General features: G+C 37.3%; 1 protein-coding gene across 5 annotated transcripts in view; it reads left to right on the plus strand.

The window, feature by feature from the left end:
- Positions 1-20,107, plus strand: part of IMMP2L (inner mitochondrial membrane peptidase subunit 2) — an 847,197-nt gene that overhangs the window by 725,334 nt on the left and 101,756 nt on the right. Inside the window, exon 7 of one of the 5 annotated variants that reach the window (XM_072783444.1) lies at positions 5,624-5,676. The exons of the other annotated variants lie outside the window; for them this stretch is intronic. Coding sequence (XP_072639545.1) covers positions 5,624-5,665 — 42 coding nt within the window. The 3' untranslated portion in view covers positions 5,666-5,676. The remainder of the gene's footprint in view (positions 1-5,623; positions 5,677-20,107) is intronic. 5 annotated transcript variants of the gene reach the window in all.

Below are 20,107 nucleotides of genomic sequence, written 5' to 3' on the forward strand. Positions count from 1 at the left end.
TATTTGAGTTTATTGTATATAGATAATAAAGCTTCTTATTCATTATTTTTTAAGAGGGTTTACATGTTTCAAAGCAGTAGATGTAGAACTTTGGGAAATGAGACTATTAAATATCCAATAGCATGATCATAGTGTGAGTGTTTATCAATCCTTGATATTTGAGTTTATTGTATATAGATAATAAAGCTTCTTATTCATTATTTTTTAAGAGCGTTTACATGTTTCAAAGCAGTAGATGTAGAACTTTGGGAAATGAGACTATTCTTTATTTACTCACTGGTTTACTTAACTCATTTTTCAATGTGTATCCTAAGCACCTGGAAATCTAGGTAAGCAAATTCCTGGATGGTCCTGTTCTCCAATCTCCTTAGAGATTATTTCACTAAGTCTTGTGTGATGTCAGGAATTTTGCATATCTAACAAGGCCTCAAGTGATGGACTATTGCTGGTTGCAGGTCCATGCATCAAGAACCACTGCATTGCACTGTTATGTAAATCTGACATCCATAATTCTCCAGATCCTCTTTCAAAAAGTGATTTGTCCCAGCTAGTGCAAGGATTACAAGTGGACAGCCCCTTTTAGGGATTGCTGTGGTGTCAGAGAGCTGTCTGGTCCAAGGTCACACCTGTCCCAGAATGGGCCACATACAATGACAGCCTGCAGCAGAAGCATAAAGACCCAACACCTGACACTCTTGCTCCATGGCCGTTTCTGCTGCAAAGCTCCCTGTGGAGTCAGGACTTCTCCCTGGGGCCCATTCTGCTTTCTCCTTTTTCCTGCCCAGGCGTTGATCCCAAGAGAACCTCTCTAAACCTTAACTTTGTTTCAGAGTCTGCCTTTCTAGAGATCTCACTCTTCAACAGTAATGATTCCACCCCTAGTACATCTCAGTGGCCATCAAACTGAGTCCCACCCTGCAGTTTGATATTCAAATCTGATCTCCACTGACCATTCCTGAACTCTGCAACTCCTGCCTCACCACTGCTTTCCTATCCCTTGTCTCCTGTCTGTCTGATCCTTATTAGCCCTACACAGCTCCTGCTATGGATTCCTGTCTCAGGGATTAAGTGCATTTTGTTCCCATCACCCAAAATGCCTCTGCAATGCTGTCCTTTCTTCTGTCCTCATCCTCTGTGTCCTTTTAATGCCCAGATTCAGACTCCCTTATTACAGGAAGTCATCTCTATAAAACCACTGTAGAGCTGATCTTGACATTCTCCTAGTAATTACATTTTTAATCTGTACTTGTGCATATTTCTGGAACATCATGTAGTATTGAGAAATGGACATTTTTAATGTTCATACCTATCCTTCTAGTAGACTGTGAACTCCCTGAGGGCAAGGAGCACACCTGTAGCTCTCTTTGAACAGAGAATTGGTCCAGAAGTAGGCACCACAGTGTTGGGCAGGGCTGAGGAATGTGCCTCTGTGCCTTGAAATTTCTCTCCTGGCCTTCCGTAGGTATCTTCACACTTCATTCTCTTTATAAGTTCCTCAGGGACCGGCTTTGTTTCCTGGCTTTATGTTCTCATGGTTCTGAGTGTTGTGGTTTGAAGAAAGCAGATGTTCCATAAATACTTAGTGAATAAAAAAACTTTGTATAGTTAGTGGTTTTTATGACCCATAACAAAGAACATGCTAATAATATATATCCTGAATAGAAGACCATGTCTTACAATTTTATTACACATTCCTTAGTATTTGAATACTTATAATATCCCAAGATAATGAGTTCTTTGTAACCTAAATATTTTACAGTGCATATATAAATAAAATTATGGAATAGTGCTATAGGATATTAATTTGAAGTAAACCACAGCATTCTACCTAACAATGTGGAAATGATATAAAAAGTAGCGGTGGCCACACACACAATGCAATTATACCACTGAGTTAACCTCAAGTCTTCCAATTTCATGAAAGTTTAGAAGATAATTATTAGTAACCCACTTTTAACTTTAATTCTAAATCCTACTTTGTATTTCTGCTAGGCTAGACCTAGGAGTCTTACTTAGATTCAAAATGGGCAAGATCATTGACTTGGAGTTCAAATTTGCTTTTACTCTGGGTCATTTCTGACAAAGAATATATATTGCAAGGTATATGCAGGGCTTCATGTGTTTCATAGAGACACACCTGAGGTTTTTGTGATTATGGCTGCCACATGGAATGTGAGATCTCTTTGCCAAGTCAGAGGAGCCTAAAACTATGGACTTGCTGCCTTCTCTCCCACCCAGCCTTTCAGCACCAGACAGAGCCATACAAAGCAGTAATTCTTCTGGTCAACAAGCCATGTCACTCAGCCTATTATCTGTCATCCAGAGCTCCAGGCCTTGACAGTCTTGTTGTGCCAGCCCTGGGAAATTATTCTTTGCCAATGCATGTGTACAGGGCCTAGGTATTTTTCATATATACCCATATTGGAACTGTTTTTGGACATCACTAGCTACTTCATTAATTTCAGAGGGTTTCAGCTGGAATTATTGAAGAGTAAAGTTGTCTTTACGTTCAACCATCCTATTCAGTTTCTACTTCTACTTTGACTTTTAAGTAGCATAAATAAACCATCTTGTAGCATCTATTGTAGCATTCTCTTAACCATCTTGTAGCATCTGATTAAAGAATATTGCTGTTTATGGTTTTGTTTGTTTTGGGAGGACAATCATTCAAGATGTCAACCAACTTAGTTCTCATGAGAACAACAACAAAAGTATAAGTCAAGCACATAGTTAGAAATCCAGTTTTGTGGACAAGGTCTACAAAGCATACATTTCTAACACAAGCCAAAGGATTCTTTTTTTTAAATTTTTTTAAATATTTATTTATTTATGATAGACATAGAGAGAGAGAGAGAGAGAGAGAGAGAGAGGCAGAGACACAGGCAGAGGGAGAAGCAGGCTCCATGCCAAGAGCCCGACGCGGGACTCGATCCCGGGACTCCAAGATCGCGCCCTGGGCCAAAGGCAGGCGCTAAACCACTGAGCCACACAGGGATCCCCCAAGCCAAAGGATTCTAACCTGTTACCATTCTTAAGAAAATGTACAGGTGTCCTTCGTACAATGAGTAAAAGTATAATACGGTTTTAAAGTATTGTGTCATGGAAAACTGGTTATGAGAAAAAATGAGTTACATAAATATGTTTTCATTCCAACAAGCATATAAACTCTGGGCAGAACCCATCTTTTCATTCATTCTTTTCATAACATCTCATGGAGTTGGCAGGTATGCACATAGTTGGAAATACTTTATAATTTCCAACAGGAGACCCTTTATTGCAGGAGATACTTTACAAATTTTTGTTGATTTGGCATTTTCGATGCTTAATATGTATTTGCATGTTTTCTGGTTTGGTTCTCCATCTGCCTAGTTGGTCATTCAGAAATTCCCTACAGATCTGTGGTAAACACTAAAAAATCAGCTACACATCATTAAATCAAATGTACTTGCTATTCAGTTGTGGGTGGGAGGGAGCTTGATAACTTGCTTTATATAATGTCCTATTTGTTTTCAAACCGCTTTAAGTACTCATCCCTCAGACTTCTTGCTTGCTATTTCCCCGCATTTCCTAATGATCTCTTTTAGTTAAGTGCTTTGTGGAATATACAACCATAACAAATTAGAAACTTGGAAGTGATAAGAAAATAGGGATTAGAAATAAAAGCAATCAGATTTTTCTTTCAAGTGCATGAATACTGTTTGAACAGATAGGATTTTACAATAAAGAAATGATTAATATTTTAAACATGCATTTAATATTTTAGCAGACCTTTAAGGTCAATTTTGTGCTAAAAAAATTTATAGCATGACTTCAGGGAACTTCTATGAAAATGAATTTCAAATCCCATCCTTATTGTCATGGGATGATTTGCAATGGATTTGTACTGGTGTACAGCTAAGCTAGTTGTTAAGACTCTTAGGTAAACTGAAACAAAGCTTCAACCAGTGGAATTGGTAACTTCTGCAAAACTGTTAATATTGCCATCTCCTTGGCCTGTGGTGCTTGACTTTGCTTCTAGATGCCGCTACTGAATATTTTCTGTCTTTGGTTTGGAGAAATAAAATGATTGTTGGTAAGGAAGAATGGTAAATTGTAATCTTTGATCTTCTAGAAATTATATATTCTAGTTCCTTGAGTAAATGTGAGTAATGTTCCTTGAGTTCCTTGAGTAAATTTCTAACATAGTTAGAAATCCAGTTTTAGTAAGTTCTAGTAAGTTCCTCTTTACTAAATCTAGTAAGTTCCTCTTTACTAAATCTAGTAAGTTCCTCTTTACTAAAGTATTTGAGAAATTATATAGATAATCAAAATGGTGGATAATTCATCCTTTACATGAACTGTTTCCAAAAACAAGTTTAAAGATCTAAAAACAGGAGATAATTTTTAATCTTTATAGAAATAGAAATCTTAAAATCTAAATTGGTCTTACAATATCTTCAATAAATTAGATTTAAAAATATGATCAAAGCAAGTTGTCCACATAGTTTTTATTAAATTATCTCCAAGTTTCCTTCTGACTTGTTTTTAGTGTGAGCCCCCTTTTAAAAACTGGTTTTAATGTCTTCAAATTTAGACTTTTATGTCTTAATTCTAAGCTTTAGAGGTATATGTGGTAAGCCTCTAATTAAGAAAGACAGGAGTCTAGAGTTTGAGCATTCTTTCCAAAGACCTCAACGACCTTGAATTGACTACCATCCAGTTCCTATCAATAGCATCAAGGAGAGATGACTGGCACTTGAGATTGGTGGCATTCTACACTTATTCCTCAACATTTTTCCAAAATTTATTTATGTTAAAGTATCAGAAAGCAGCAAACTTAACTTCCAATAAAAATGCCTTATTTTAGTTACAGTTTATTCCCATTCTTTTGGTTTTTATCAAGTCTGTTAAAACAAAGGACCCCAGAAAGAGCTTTTGTGTATCTTCTGCAAAAGGCTATTGACATCATTGCCCATTAAGATACTCAGAGTTCCATATATATGTAAGTCCTATACGTATAACTTTATACAAGAAAAATTTCTCTTATAATAAAGTTTCAAGAAAATATCTGCTTCTCTGAAGACTGGTGCTTCCTTTAGTCAGACAATGAGAACTGCAAAATTAATTGCTTCCCTTTTCTCTTGACTGCTAGGAAACTCAGAAATAGATATGTTGTGTTGACATTAATCATCTTTGTTCCCCTTTTTCTTTTTTCACTTTGTTTTGTGTTGTTGTTGTTGTTGCTTTATTCTTAGCTTCCCCACTGCAAATTGATAGATTTTTTTTTTCCCTAGGAGTAGTTTGGAACAAGTTAACTGAGATAAATGCCAAAAGTTAGGATTCTATCATTCATGTATTCAATTATTCCTCAAAGTTTATTTTTTTAAAGACTTTGTTTCTTAGGGCACAAGCAGGGAGAGTGGGTAAGGGACAGGCAGGCTCCCTGTGGAGTTGGGAAACCCATGTGGGGCTTGATCCCAGAACCCTGGGATTGTGGCCGAAGGCAGACACCCAACTGACTGAGCCAGCTAGGTGCCCCTTAAGTTAATTTCTTAACAGTATTAACTGCCTGTGTCCTTTGCACCAGGGAGTATACTGGGCACTGTGGATGGAGTTGTGAATGACATATATTCCCTACTTTCAGGGAGCTTCCTTTCTGATTCTTTGTGCATCAAGCAGAGCGTAAATGTTCAGCAGGTATGTGTTGTTATCTAACTGCCTCTTTTATTTTTCAGGCTTCATTTATTTGAATGTTTTTAAATAAGATAAATTTCACCTGCCTGAATTAGTTACTTGTAGCACTTAAACTTTAAAAGGTCGCATTTTGCCCCCTGTAATTGTGTCCTTGTATTAGTTACATGAAGAACATAATATTTTATATTTTGTTTAGTAAAAATTAGTCATAAACTCTCTGATCTCAAGAGTTCCTATGACTTTGTGATGAATTGCAAAGTATACCTGATTCTATATTTTGATATTTCTTGTTTCTTAAATAACCCTTATTTTGCCCTTCTTTTATTCTCAGGCGTAGTGATTAGTCTTTAAATTTATCTTCTTAAAGGAATTTATTTAAAAGCAAATAACCTATGTTTGGATATTCTCGGTACTTCTCGATACAGACATGATCCTTACTTCATGCAATCGTGTACTATAATTATTGATGTATGTGTTTTATTTCTATTATGTTTCAACTTCCAGGAGGGCAGGGATTATTTTATAACTTGAATCTCCCCTAGGGTCTAGCAGAATCTCTTCCCCATAATAAGTTAACCGATAAATAACGGATGAATAAATTAGGTCCCAGTGTATAATATAGGCGTGTGCAGTGGCAGGTACTCTTGGATCTGCTGTGTTCACATTTGAAAGCATGAACTTGCTCTAGCTCAACAGAAATAGGTTTTATAACTGATTGCCTCTTAATTTTCAGGCTTAATATATTTAAATGTTTCAAAATAAGATAAATTTCACCTGTCTGAATTAGTTAATTATAGCAAGGACAAGAAAGATAGGAAGATTATGCTTTAATTCATTCCAAAAATTCAAACTGCCTTTTTTTTTAATCCTTACATAAAGGCAGGGTTTTTTTTGTTGTTGTTTTGTTTTGTTTTGTTTTGTTTTGTTTTTAATCAAACAGTATTTATCCCCTCAAGCCAGCTCTGGTATTTTGCATAAGGTATATCATGTGATTTTGGTGAAGCTTCAAATTAGGTGAAATGTTTCACGTAAAATTAAGGGTTTTTCTGGTTTGGGTTTTGTGTTTTTTCACTCAGATTTTTCCATTTGTTGAGCTAAGGTAATAATTTCAGTTTCATAGCAGTTTTGTTTTTGTTGTTGTGCTGAGGCAGAAACAAAAACAACTTATTCCCTGAACAAAAAGATCAGGAAAGATAACCTCAGTCTCTGCCTTTTACATTGAGAGTTGAAGCTCTCTAGATGCCTGCATTTTAATCGTTCCAAAGGAGTTGTTTACTTAAAGGTGGTAAGGAAAATGAGGCCTTGTCAGGGGACATTTTTTGGAGAGGGGTTTGTGTAGAACTAACTCATTATTTGGAGAGCTCCTAATTCTCAATAAGAGAGTAGCTAATGTGAGTTATATCAGAGTGCATAACTCACACTCTGTATAATTTAGTTATACATTGTATATGCAGTGTGCATTGTAAATGCAGTAGTTTTGGGAGGTCTCGGGTAACCTAGGCCATCTTTGTCCAATGTTCAAAGAATAAAGCCCATCTTTTCACTTGTTACCATTGCAGGGCTTGCTTAGGAGAGAACTGGAGCTGTGGGTTGTGACTGCATAATTCTTATTGGTCTGCAGAACCTGCTTAGATTCTTCCTTCTGTAGATTAAATGGTTTCCTTTTCCCTTTAAATATATTCTGTGCTGGGGTGCCTGGCTGGCTCAGTTGGTGGAGTGTGTGACTCTTGATCTTGGGGTTGTGAGTTTGAGCTCCATTTTGAGTGTAGAGATTATTTTTAAAAATACAAATAAAATAGACTATGTGGTATAACAGTGTATTTTTTTTTTTTTTTTTTTTTTTTTTTTTTTTTTTTTAGTATTTGGGGGAAATCCCTCAGTTTGAGATTGTTTTATGCTATCAGATGGGAATATAGTTCCATGATATATATATTTTTTAAATATTTTATCTATTCATGAGAGACACAGAAAGAGAGGCAGAGACATAGGCAGAGGAAGAAGCAGGCTTCCTGCAGGAAGCCCAATGGAGGGACTTGATTCCAGGACCCCAGGATCAGGACCTGAGCCAAAGGTAGCTGCTCAACCACTGAGCCACCCAGGCTACCCTGGTTCAATGATATTTAATTAGAAAGTTTTGGCTAGAAAATTTCTTCTAAAAGTTGGAAACGAAGATTTTTAAACCCGAAAGAAAGGGAAAAAATGGTGTCAAATAGAGTAGTTTCATTTTGAGCTGGTATATGGGAAACCACACTGTGCCAGGAGTCAGGAAACTGGCATTCTGTTTTTGCCACTACCTGGAACTCCTTACCATTCTGTGCCTTGGCTTCCAGGGGAGACATTGGATGAGTTCTAAGTCTGTCTCTGTCTCCCTGCTCTCTAGGGCTCTTCGTACCCTTTTCCTGAAACTAAGAAAGATGGTTCATTCTCTGCATCCCAGAGCTTGGGATTTAGTAGTTGCTTCTTGAATATTGGTTGGTTCCTATTGATTCCCCACATATATATGACCAGGCCTAGAGTGAGTGCTTCATTCAATGTACAGGGCATCAGCTGTAGGGCTAAGGAGCAGGTTACAGATTTGAATCCCAGAGCAGTCACATTTCCATTGCTGTCTTCTCTTTTGGTCACAGATTTCATGTGTCTCCACATTTCTGGTTCAGCAGATGTTTCTCTATGGAGGCTATGCTTATGCTTGAGTTGGTTGTCAGTGTTGTTAAGTAAAAAGCACTGTCAGCACACTCTCTTGCCCTCAAGAGAATTGTATGACAATGTTCATTATTACTGCTACAGGAAAGTTCCATGCCCATTTCTGGCCCACTTGCTCAATAATTCATATTTAAACCATGATAGGATACTGATTTTTACAAACGGTCTGCTTGCTTTAGATTTTTTAATCATCACTAAGTAGAAATATGGAATCAATGTGATAAATGCGTCAATGGCCAGGGAAATTGTACAAGCTTGCTTCTGTGATCAGGACAGGGCTAAGGTGCAATCATAATACACATTTTATTTGGGACCTTATCACAAAATTAGCAATGTTTGTGTTCAGAATGTTCCGGCCACTTTCTGCTTTCATCCCTTATCTTATTCTTTCGGTTCTCATAGTACTGTTGTCTGCAGTCATCCTACATCCCCACTACATCCCCTTCTCTGTGTTTCCCTCCATGATCTGAAGGAGAGGAAGGAGCACAGAGCCGGGAGTCCAAACACAATTAGAACACGAATTGTGCAATGTTGAGTCATTTAACCATTCTTTATCTTGATTCTGAGATATTTCTAAAATAAAGGAGTTGGAAGTATATAAAACTCTCTTTAGCTTTTAATATACATGATTGTAAAGTATCTTCATCTCATGATCGAAACATCTGATGTTTTCCACATGGCCTACTAAGTAAACCTGGAAAAGTACTTTGTCCCAAGGTGATATTAGCCATGTTCATGCACTGTGGTAGAGTCCTCAGGGTCTGCAGATATTTGTTTTGTAGTGGAGTTTTCTTTTGTTGTGTGTGTGTTTCAAAGATTGATGTCCTGAATGTTTAAAAAAGTTTATATATATATAAACAATGGTAGTTTCTTGTTTTTAGAAAGGAATCTTTCATTAACATGGAAAACAAGACCTTATAAACCTGAGTTTTAGTCCCAGTGACTGTGAGGATCAACCAAGTGGCAAAGTTGTGAAGTTTTATTCAAAACAAATGTTAATTCTTATACCAGCCTTGAATCAGACTTAGAAAAAAGAAGATGGTATTAATTCAGCACTCAAGTACCAAGCCCTTCAAATGTGTTTCCATTTGATTCTAACAAAGCCCTAGGAAAGAGTAGAGTCACTTTTCAGGTAAAACAAAAAGGTTGGTTTTTGCTTAATTCCATAAGATAGAGGTGGAAGGAGTAGGTTTCAAACTTCTGCATCTGTGCCCTGTAGTCACCAACAATCTCATTCATGTATGTCAGATATAATGAAAAGGAAAAACATATGTAGAAGATTGTTTTGTGTTTTTCTTTTTTTTTAATTTTTATTTATTTATGATAGTCACAGAGAGAGAGAGAGAGAGAGAGAGGCAGAGGGAGAAGCAGGCTCCATGCACCGGGAGCCTGACGTGGGATTCGATCCCGGGTCTCCAAGATCGCGCCCTGGGCCAAAGGCAGGCGCTAAACCGCTGCGCCACCCAGGGATCCCTGTTTTTCTTTTTTTAAATCCAGCTCCACAAGTAAAGATAAAATTTAGTTCATTTGTCCAATTTAGGAGGGTCAGATGGAGGAACATTTATTCCTAACTCTTCATGTTTTCATGGAGGAGGGTAATTTCTATTCCATTCTCCAGGAGAGAAAAGGATGAGAGGAAGATGTCTGTTTCTCTCCATCTCATCATTTCTTCCTATCGGGGTTAGGTTTGGCAGGAGGAAATGATTGTGCCCAGATTGCGCCTTTAGGCTCCTTCCTCTCTGACACAGACATTCTCTGCTCCTCTATCGGAAGCTTTCAGGACAGGGTCTCCTCTGAGTGGCTGGCAGCTATCCAGTATTGCTGGCAACTGTCCAATTCAGGGGGTATTAGAGGGTGTTAAAGGGCTCACTGTGGTTGCACCTGTAAGCTACATTCTTTGATCAGCTTTATCAGTAATAAAGCTGACATTTGATCCTCTTACTTGTCTATCTCTCAGTTGATTCCAGACTAGGAGAAGAAAATCATTTTATTTTTTTGGCCATTGAAAAATTAAAAAATAGGCAGGACAAAGAAAGTCCATAGGGTCAATATTTAAAGAAAAAATAAAAAAATATATATATATATCAGAATAATTACACTAAAGATAATACAGTAATAGGGACGCCTGGGTGGCTCAGCAATTGAGCATCTGGCTTTGGCTCAGGGCTTGATCCCTGAGTCCAGGATCAAGTCCCACATCTGGCACCCTGCGAGGAGCCTGCTTTTCCTTCTGTCTATATCTCTGCTTCTCTCTGTGTGTCTCTCATGAATAAATTAAAAATCTTAAAAAAAAAAGATAATACAGTATCAGTTTTCATTTCTACTTCTGGAGAAGAAAGGGAGAAAATGACTGCCAAAATATTTTCAGGGAACTGAATGACAAATATGTTGAAAGTCTTCATAGTTATGGAAGAGAAGAGATATTTAGGCAAGCTTCCTTTTTCTGTTCTGATAGCGCCAAGTCACTGGAGCCCATTTTAATGGCTGTTCCCTCCAGACCTATACTTCTTATACGTGGTTCAATATTTTACATTCCCTTTTAGCCCTCGTCAACAGCTGCCCTACAAATTTGTTTTCTTTTATGTGCAGAGAAAGATGTGTAAGTACTTAATTCTTTATATGAGTAGTTTCATATTGGGGGTTTTATCATAATTTCTTTTCCTGGAGCATCTATAAATGTTCTGAAGGGCTATGTCTCCATGGACAGAAGTCTTTGTTTATGGAATTTTCTTGATGGCTTGCCTGCCAGATACCAGGTTGTTCTAGGCTGTCTATGCATGCAGGTGTTGTGGGTGCTTCTCCAAGACAGGGGCATTCATGGGTTTCCATTATGTGAGGATGTCACTGCTAACCTCTAAGCATATTTTTATTCCAGTTTAGGTACCATGTCTAGGGCTTTCTGAGACTCCCAAGTATTTTCTCATTGGTTCTCAGAACTTAAGTTTTTCTAAATCATCATATAATTGAGCATCACTTTGAGACTTGATTGTCAATTCTGAATTCATCATATGAAAATAGGACCCTTGTTTAAAATCAGACCTCAAAAAAAAAAAAAAAAAGTCAGACCTCTGCTAAAACAGTACCATGGTTTAGCCATTTGCTAAGGGCAAAAATCTAGGAGTCCTCCCTAGTGGCTTTCATCAACTTATATTCAAAATACAAATCTGTTCACCTCTGCTTTCTTTTTTTTTTCCTCTTTCTTTTTTTTTTTGTTTTTTTTTTTTTGAGGGTGACAATACATGAGAGACACCTCTGCTTTCAAAACACATTCTGTGTCTGATCACCTAGGAGCCCTTTGTCGTGACCGTCACAGTCATCTTCTGCTTATCTGAATTACTAAAGCCATCTGAACAGATCTCCCTAACAGTTCTTCTCTTAGCCTTCCTACAGGCTATCTTCCATAGATATCCAGACTTACGTTCTTAAAACGCCAATGAGATCACATCACTGTCCTTCAGTTTTTTCCCCTTGGTTTTTGCCGTAGCCTTAAACGGACCTGTGTGGTCTGCCCTTTGATTTCTGTGCTGCCTCACATGATTTGCTCTCCCCCATGAACACTCTGGCATGGTCACACTGCTTCTGAGGCAAGTCAAGCTGGTTCCTATTTTAGGGTCTTTATACTTAATCTTCCCTTTGCTTGGAATGATATTTAACGACAAAGCAATAAGTATTGAGTTCTGCTATCACGAGGGACCACTGTAGTTCTGGGGACTAGAACTTGGAATAAGACAAAGTTTTTGTCTGTAAGAAGCTTTCCTCCTATAGGAGAGAGACCATAAGCAAAAAAAAAAAAAAAAAAAAAAAAAAAGTCAAATGTATAACAATTCAGGTGATGGTAAATCAGAATAAGAATAGAGAATGAAAAAAAAAAAGAATAGAGAATGATGGGTATAAGATATGCTATTTTATGTAAATTGTTTGGAGAAGACCTCTTTTACAAAGTAACTTTTGACCACAGAACTTGAGGAAATGAGCAAGTGGTCACATGGCTATTTGGGGCATACATATTCCAGGCAGAGGGAACAGCAAGTACAAAGGCCCTGAGGTATGAGTGTGCTAGGTATTTTTAAGGCAGAGCAAGGAGGTCATTGCACCTAGAATAAGATAAGCAAGGCGGAGAGAGGAAAGAAGAATAAGGTTAGCAAGTTGGTAGAGGTCCAGATCGTGAAGTGTCTTATAGGCCATAAGGACTTTAGCTTTTAAGCTGTATCACAGAGAAAGACATTGGAGGGTTTTGGGTGTTGAAGTGACATATATTTTTAAAAGACTGTTCTTTACATCATGTAGAGAATAGATAGTATAAGAGGGAAGGTAGAAGCAAGATTAATTATGAGGCTACTGTACTAGTCCAAACAGAGTGAGAGTGATGTGAATTCATAGACTCTAAATGGATTTCAAAGGAAGAGCTAGATTTCACAGGATTTACTGATAGGTTGAGTGTGGGTATGAGAAAAAGGAAAAAAATAGGTGTTTTACAACTGGCAAATCCATTTCAGTTACTATTGTTGTACTAAGTGGTGAAAACATAGCCATATTTTGCTCACAGGTTCAATGGGTAGGTTTAAACAGAATCCAGGGGACCCCTTGTCTCTCTTTTACAATATCTGGAAAGCCTGGGCTTGACTCAACAGTGGAGGACTGGAATTATCTTCATTCACTTGTCTAGCAGTTGATACTATCTTTTGGTCAGGACCTCAGCTTTGCTGTTAGGTGGACCTACATATGACCTCTCAGGCAATCTTTCCATGTGGGTCAGATCAGGCTTCCATATAGCACAGCAGGTAGGTTCCGAGAATGAATGACTCAAGAGAATCAAATGGAAATTCATGGAATTTTCAAGATGTAGTCTTAAAAAAAAATCACCTGTCACTTCATCCATACTTTATTGGGCAAGGTAGTCACAAAGGTACACTCGGATTAAAGGGAGAGAGACAGACACAATACCACTCAATGAAGGCGGGTTAAAGTCACATTGCAAGAACATATTGGGTGGACAATGTTGTAACAGCCACATTTACCATGATTGGGAAGACTGTGGGAGTATCAAGTGTGTGTGAGGATATGAGATAAAGAATTAGATTTCAGACCTTTAATTTGTGATAGCTATTAGACAACTAAGTGGAGATGTCAAGTAATCAGTTGGGTATCTGAATCTGCAAAGGTTCTATGTGCCAGGTACATTTGCAGGTCCTCTAGCTGGCAAGCATGGCCTGGATGAGCCAGGGTGAGTGTAGATAGTGAAAGGAAGGTGCAAGGGTAGAGGCCTGAAACACTTGTTCTGAGTTAGGATGATGAGAAGGAACCAGTGAAGAAGACTGATATGAGTTGCCAGGGCTGCTAAGAGATTGGCGTGCTCAAAACCAAGAGAATAAAGTATTTCAAGAAGAATCCACTATGTCAACTGCTGTTGAAAGACGTAGACTGAGAATTGACTCTGGCAATACGAAGGTTATTGATGACTTTTAAAAGCTATTTCATTGAGTGGTGAAGCTCAAAACCAGTTTTGTGTGGGTTCAAGAACAAATGGGAAGGAAAAAAGACTGAGTATAGATGATTATTTTGAGGACTTCGGCTGTAAAGGGAAATAGATTAATAAAGTGGGATGGATTTTAGAGGAAGCTACCAGGTCAAATATAAAATAAATATTTATGCATTTTATTATTTTTAGAATGGAATATGTTAGAACACATTTGTGTGCTGGTGAGGGGAAAAAAGAGTAGAAAGTGGAATAAATAACTATGGGGAGGGGACCTGTAGGAGCAAAGTCCTTGAGCAGGCAAGAAGGGGAGGCATGTGGTGTAATCATCATTTGCATGATACTGTTCCTCACTATCCCAATTCCTGTTCAAATGCCCTCTCCTCAGGCACACCTGCTCTAACTACTCTGTAGAAGCTCCTACCCCATTCCCTTAGCCTTCTTTATTGTTCTTCGTGGCATTCTTCCATTAGGTATTTATCTCCTATCTTTCCTCAGATTGTAAACTCCATGAGGGCAAGGATTTTGCCTGTCTCATTCACTGACCCGTTCCTAGCACCTGAATCCTGGCACACAGAGGGAACTGAGGAAAATGTTTCAAGGGAGTGACTGACTGCTGAATGAAGGGGAGAGTGCCTATCTCCAAATGAATCATTTTGTACCGGCTTAGCACCTTGCACAATGATTTTACAAACACAAGCAGTTCAAATGTGATTTTGACATCGCTTTTTAACTAGGGCACCATTTTGAGACTTCTGAGGATGAAAACGGAATTTAATGGGAAAATAATCTGGCAGATTTTTACACTGCCTAGTACTAAGTTTGTGGTTTGCAACTCAGGTTCTGAAAATGAATCCTCATTTCACAAGCTCCCTAGGTAAGAAATGGGTGTAAAGCCAGTGTGGATGCCTTTTGCCACCCTCCAGTCTTCACGCTGAAGGTGCTGTTGGTCAGGAAAGAGGATTAAAAAATCAAGAGAAAAGTTATAAGGAAGGTACTGCAAGGTTCTTAGAAAAGAAAATGTCCACACTCTACGTCGTCTTCCTTGTTTGGAAGATGCGCGTGATAACCCATGGATTCTTCACTGGGGGCTATATATTGAAATATTGTCAATTAATGTTAGGGAAGCACTTTCAAATTCTCCAATAAAAGACACTCAAAGTTCACAGTTGTCATTGTCATGGTAACTATGACAAATGAAAACATTCACTTCACTTTCCTGTCTTATGTAAGTCACCCCTTACTGGTGTCATGTCAGATAATACTGTATCTTATTACACATCTTTTTTCTTTTCCTACCTTAGCGTAAGAAAGTAATTTCACAGCAAGAGAAGAAAACTGTTGTCGTGGAATATCATGCTGTATATCCGAAGTTTCTTTTATTTAACAAGCACTCCAAATTCAACTATCGACTTACAAAGCTGTGTTATTTTTCATTATGTTATGTTTTTGGCTTTCAGTATTATGGAGAAATGCCTGATTAAAAGGAAGCCTGCAAGTTAATTCCCAACATGCCCTTTGGCAGCTTTTTCATTTCACTTAGAGGTGGGAGCAGGTGGTGTCATTTAGAATTAAATACATTATGTCTCAGTTGGCAGGAAAACAGCATTCAGTGATGAAATATCCCTGCAATGAATCTCATTAATTGTTCACCAATTTGTGGTAACTTTATTTATATTTGCATACTGTAATACAAGTACAATGAGGTGTCGTATATTTAGATTATACTTAGTGTTAAGTTTAACCATAAACTGTAAAAGGCTTTTGTTGTAACGGCACTGAAGGGCTGGTGTGTGAGTGCCAATCCATCATCTACGGGAGGCCCCCCAGAACAGACTGGTTTCATTTCCTGCATTTTCTATTGAAGTGATAGCAATTTCACAAAACTGGCCCAGCTTAAGCCCGTGCTATTTTTAGTGTCTTTACTCTGTAAAAAGATAGAACAGCTCTTATATGAACTCTCATGTGTCTCCAGAGGAATAATTCTCCTGTAAATTTATAATGCTGGCTAGCATTTAAATGTCTGAAAATCCCATCTTATCTATTTTCTGTGACAAGATATATATTTAGATTCAAGTAACCATGTATTATATTTCATACAGTTTATTAGAAAAATAATTCTAGGAACATTATACTAAAATAATTATTTTCCCCTTTATGTGCCTAGTTCCATCATAGACTATTTGAACAAATATGGAAACTTATGTTAGTTTAAAAGGACATATTAGAACTCAGTGTACAAAAATATGGCAATCTAATAAGTATTATTTTTCTGAATTCCTTATTTTCACTTATAAATGGACTTATGGTACATCTATTGGCTGCCAAGTTCGGGCTGCCTTATGGAAAACATGAGAGACACTTAAGATAACTTCTCTTTTCTCTTGAGGAACCTAAAGTGTTTTTGAAAAACTAGATATAAACATATGAAAAGATATCAATGTGTAGCTGACAAATTATGTGGAATGAATAAGTGTTACAGGTTGGAGTAAAGTTGTTTGGTTGCACTGTTTTTCCATTATTAAATGTTTTTACTTATAGCCTTGCTAACTTAAAACCTCCTTAACATCAAAATTCACTTCTATCTGAACTATTGTTCTAAAAGGAGTATATAATGAAGGGTCCATGAGTGGCTCAGTTGGTTAAGTGCTGCCTTTGGCTCAGGTCATGATCCCAGGGTCCTGGGATCCAGCTCCTTGTTGGGCTTCCTGCTCAATGGGGGAGTCTTCCTGTCTCTCTCTCTCTGCCCCTTACCCCCACTCCTGCATACGCTCTCTCTCTTTCTCTGTCTTTCAAATAAGTAAATAAAATCTTTAAAAATTTCAAATAAGGGATATATTATGAAATTAGTGGCAAATTACAATTGGCTTATTTCTCATTAAATATAACCTCTGATGTCATGGTTCACAAAATATACTACAAATATGTTTCTGGTATCCTACCAAAAAAGTATCATGACTTTTATAACATGGAAATATAACTACAATCTTAAAACTTACCAGTGATTTACAGTAGGGAAATACATGTGCATGCACACACACACACACACAAATATAGGACTGTGTGACTTCCAGCTCTGCTTTTTTTACCTGTATGATCTTAGCAGAATAATTTCTTATATCTGACCTCAGTTTCCTCAATTATTAAGTGAGAAACAGTAAGAGCTACCTTGCATGGTTCTTGTAAGAAGTCATCAGGTAACATCAGCAGCTATGTTAACTGCAAATCAACACTCAGTTACGGGAAGAAAAAGTATTTTGCTCTAGGAGCAAAAATATTATAGTAAAATTTCAGTTGGGGAGTTGTTTGCATAGTTTCCTTTTGATAAGTCTATGGTTAATTTTTTTAGAGCCATTTACTGTTTTTCATCTAAGTTGATTGGTCACCAACAGCTGACAGGCCAAATCAGGCCCACTACTTATTTTGAAGTAAAGTCACTTTAAAACAGCCATGCTCATTCCTTTATGCATTGCCTATGGCTGTTTTCATGCCCGAACATCAAAGATGAATGTTTGCAACAGAGACAATATGGCCCACCAAACCTAAAATATTAACTCTGTCTCTTCACAGAAAAAGTTTGTTGACTTCTGATCTAAATCCTCATATTGAGTTGAATCATGTTTAATGAAAAATGTTGAAAAGTTAATTTTCAAAAGAAAATTTAAAATCCGTTACGTGGGACAAAGTACTTCTCCAATTAGGTCTATGAACTGTGTACTTCAGCTTAATTGCCTGGTCATCTCTTGGGAGTTACATCATGTACTCTTAAAATAGGAAGAATTGCATCTTACTGAGTGGACAAGTCAGAAATAAAAAGGCCTCACACCCCATTTGTCTCCCTCACAGAGACCCACTTTGCAATGATAAGGATCCAATAATGAGTTGCTGGGACTCAACTTGGTTTATAGAGTAAGGCTAGGGATGAGGGTCATATTAACTTAAATATGACCCTCTTTTTGCATTGAATACCATCATTATGTATTAAGACTATAGAATGAGGTTATTCCTGAGCATAATTTACTGAGGCAAAAAGGAAGGAATTATTTACTAAAATGTTGGAGAAGTACGTGTTTTTCACTTAGAAATGGTTATAGACATTCTGAAGAACTGAGCAGCATTGAGATATTTCCTTCTAAAAAAAAGAAAGATATTTCCTTCTTTTCATATAGAAAGTAGTGTTTTTCTTAATCATCTTCATAAATAATATAGTTCCTTTTACTGTGCTAAAAGCAAATTTTTATCCCCATGGTTAGATTTAGCAATAAAATATTAAATAGGAAAAATATCATTAAAAACATATATACATATAAGCATATATGTATATAAATATGTGCACATGTGTGTGCATATACATATATACATGTGTATGTGTGTATATATGTATGTGTATATATATGTATATATATATAAATTATACTCCAAGAGTATCACTATAGGAAGAAGTAGAGAATATATATACATACATGCATGCGTGTGTGTATGTGCATCCCAGATCAGTAAGTTGTCTAAAGTTTATTATATACTATATATGTGTGTATATGTATATGTTATGCAAAGGATTATGTGGACAAATGTATAAAATTTAGTATTTCTAGTATGACTGTTTCTATACTTTTTATTCTGGTGTTAGGGCATTTTTTTTTTTTAGCAGATATCTAAATCCAGTTATTATGCAAAAGCAGATATTAAGCTCTGGGAAAACAAAGGTTACTACAGCAGAAGTGGACATTACACAGTCTCAGAAATGTGTGTATGTGTGTTTGCCCATTGGAGAGGGATGTGGCCTATACTTCTTCACTTGAGATCTGAAGGATAACAGAGCTAGCTAGAAGAGAGAAGGGAAAGAATGCAGCCCAGTCAGAGGGCAAAGACTTCACGGTATAAAGAACAAAATGGGAAGCTAAAAGGTCAGAGTAAAGCAGAAGAAGTAGGAATGTGATGCTGGATAAGGCTCTACCGTAATGCCGTCTGAAAGAAAAGTAATGGGAGCCACATAGGGAATTTAGAAGTTTCCATTAGCCACATTAAGAAGTTAAACAAAATTAATTTTTATATTGTTTTAATTCATACATATTTCCAAAACATTATCATTTTGATATGTAGAAAGATTTAAGGTATTTTACTCTTTTGCATACTGTCTTTAAAACCCAGTGTGCATTTTACAGTAACAGCATGTCTGCATTCAAACTAGCCACGCTTCAGGTGCATGATGGCCGCATGTGGCAAGTCGCTTCTAAAGCACGGATTCTCAGTGCTGGTGGCACAGGCTTGCTGTCAGTGGAACTTTAAAAAAAAAAAAAAAAGTCGCTGCCCAGACCCACCCAGACCAATTACATCATAATTGAGAGTGGAGCCCAGGTGTCAGGATATTTTTTAGAAACTTCCCAAGGAATTTTAATGTGCAGCCAAATAGGACAAATGTGTGGACTGGGGACCTAGTTGAGGGGTTTTTCTTTTATTTTAGAACAATGACAAATCTTTAAAGAGTCTTAAATAGGGGTATAGCATAAAGCAGGTTTACATTTTTAAAAGTTCTCTCTGGTGAAATCACGGAGAACAGATTAGAGGAAAATACCATACACAGAAATGCTACTGGTTCCTTTAGGTGGGTTTGACAGAAGCCCAGTTCAGTGATGATGGCTTCATGGTAGATCGAGGTGGAATCAAGAATCCTTTAAAAAAAATGAAAAGTCTTGATTACAGATTAAATGTGGAGCAGGACGGAGAGATGCTGTTCCTTCACTGCCATGGTGGATGCTGCAGGAAGATGGAAAACTTACACGCTTTTGAAAGGTCAAACACACAAGTTTTTACATTATCATGAGTTTTGAGCCTGTGTGTTGTCCAGATACTTTAAAAAGGTGAAATAGGATGTTTCCATTGCTGAAGATGCCCCCCAGGTTTTGCTATCATGTGTTTAATTCATTAACTGTAGCACTGACGGTGTTTAAGAATTATATCATAGAGAAATATTACTTGTCCCACTCCTGTTACCTAGAAGGTGTCATCCAAGGGAAAGGCAAATGGAAGAGTAATTCCTTGATTGTTGCACTCCTGACCCATTAAGATCCTTGGGAGGAAAATATTTGTCTCTGAGTAACAGCATATTATTGCTCTCCCTGTTTTACATGTTCCCTGGGAACTGGGTTTAAGCAAATTAGATCTGAGAAAGACAACGATGAAACTTGTCGCCATGTACCCCTGTCTCTGCTCTGACGACGGCATACTCGAGAGGTCCCATTTCCAGCTTATGTT

This window comes from Canis lupus, chromosome 18, assembly GCF_048164855.1.
Source record: "Canis lupus baileyi chromosome 18, mCanLup2.hap1, whole genome shotgun sequence".
NCBI classification, from domain to species: Eukaryota; Metazoa; Chordata; class Mammalia; order Carnivora; family Canidae; genus Canis; species Canis lupus.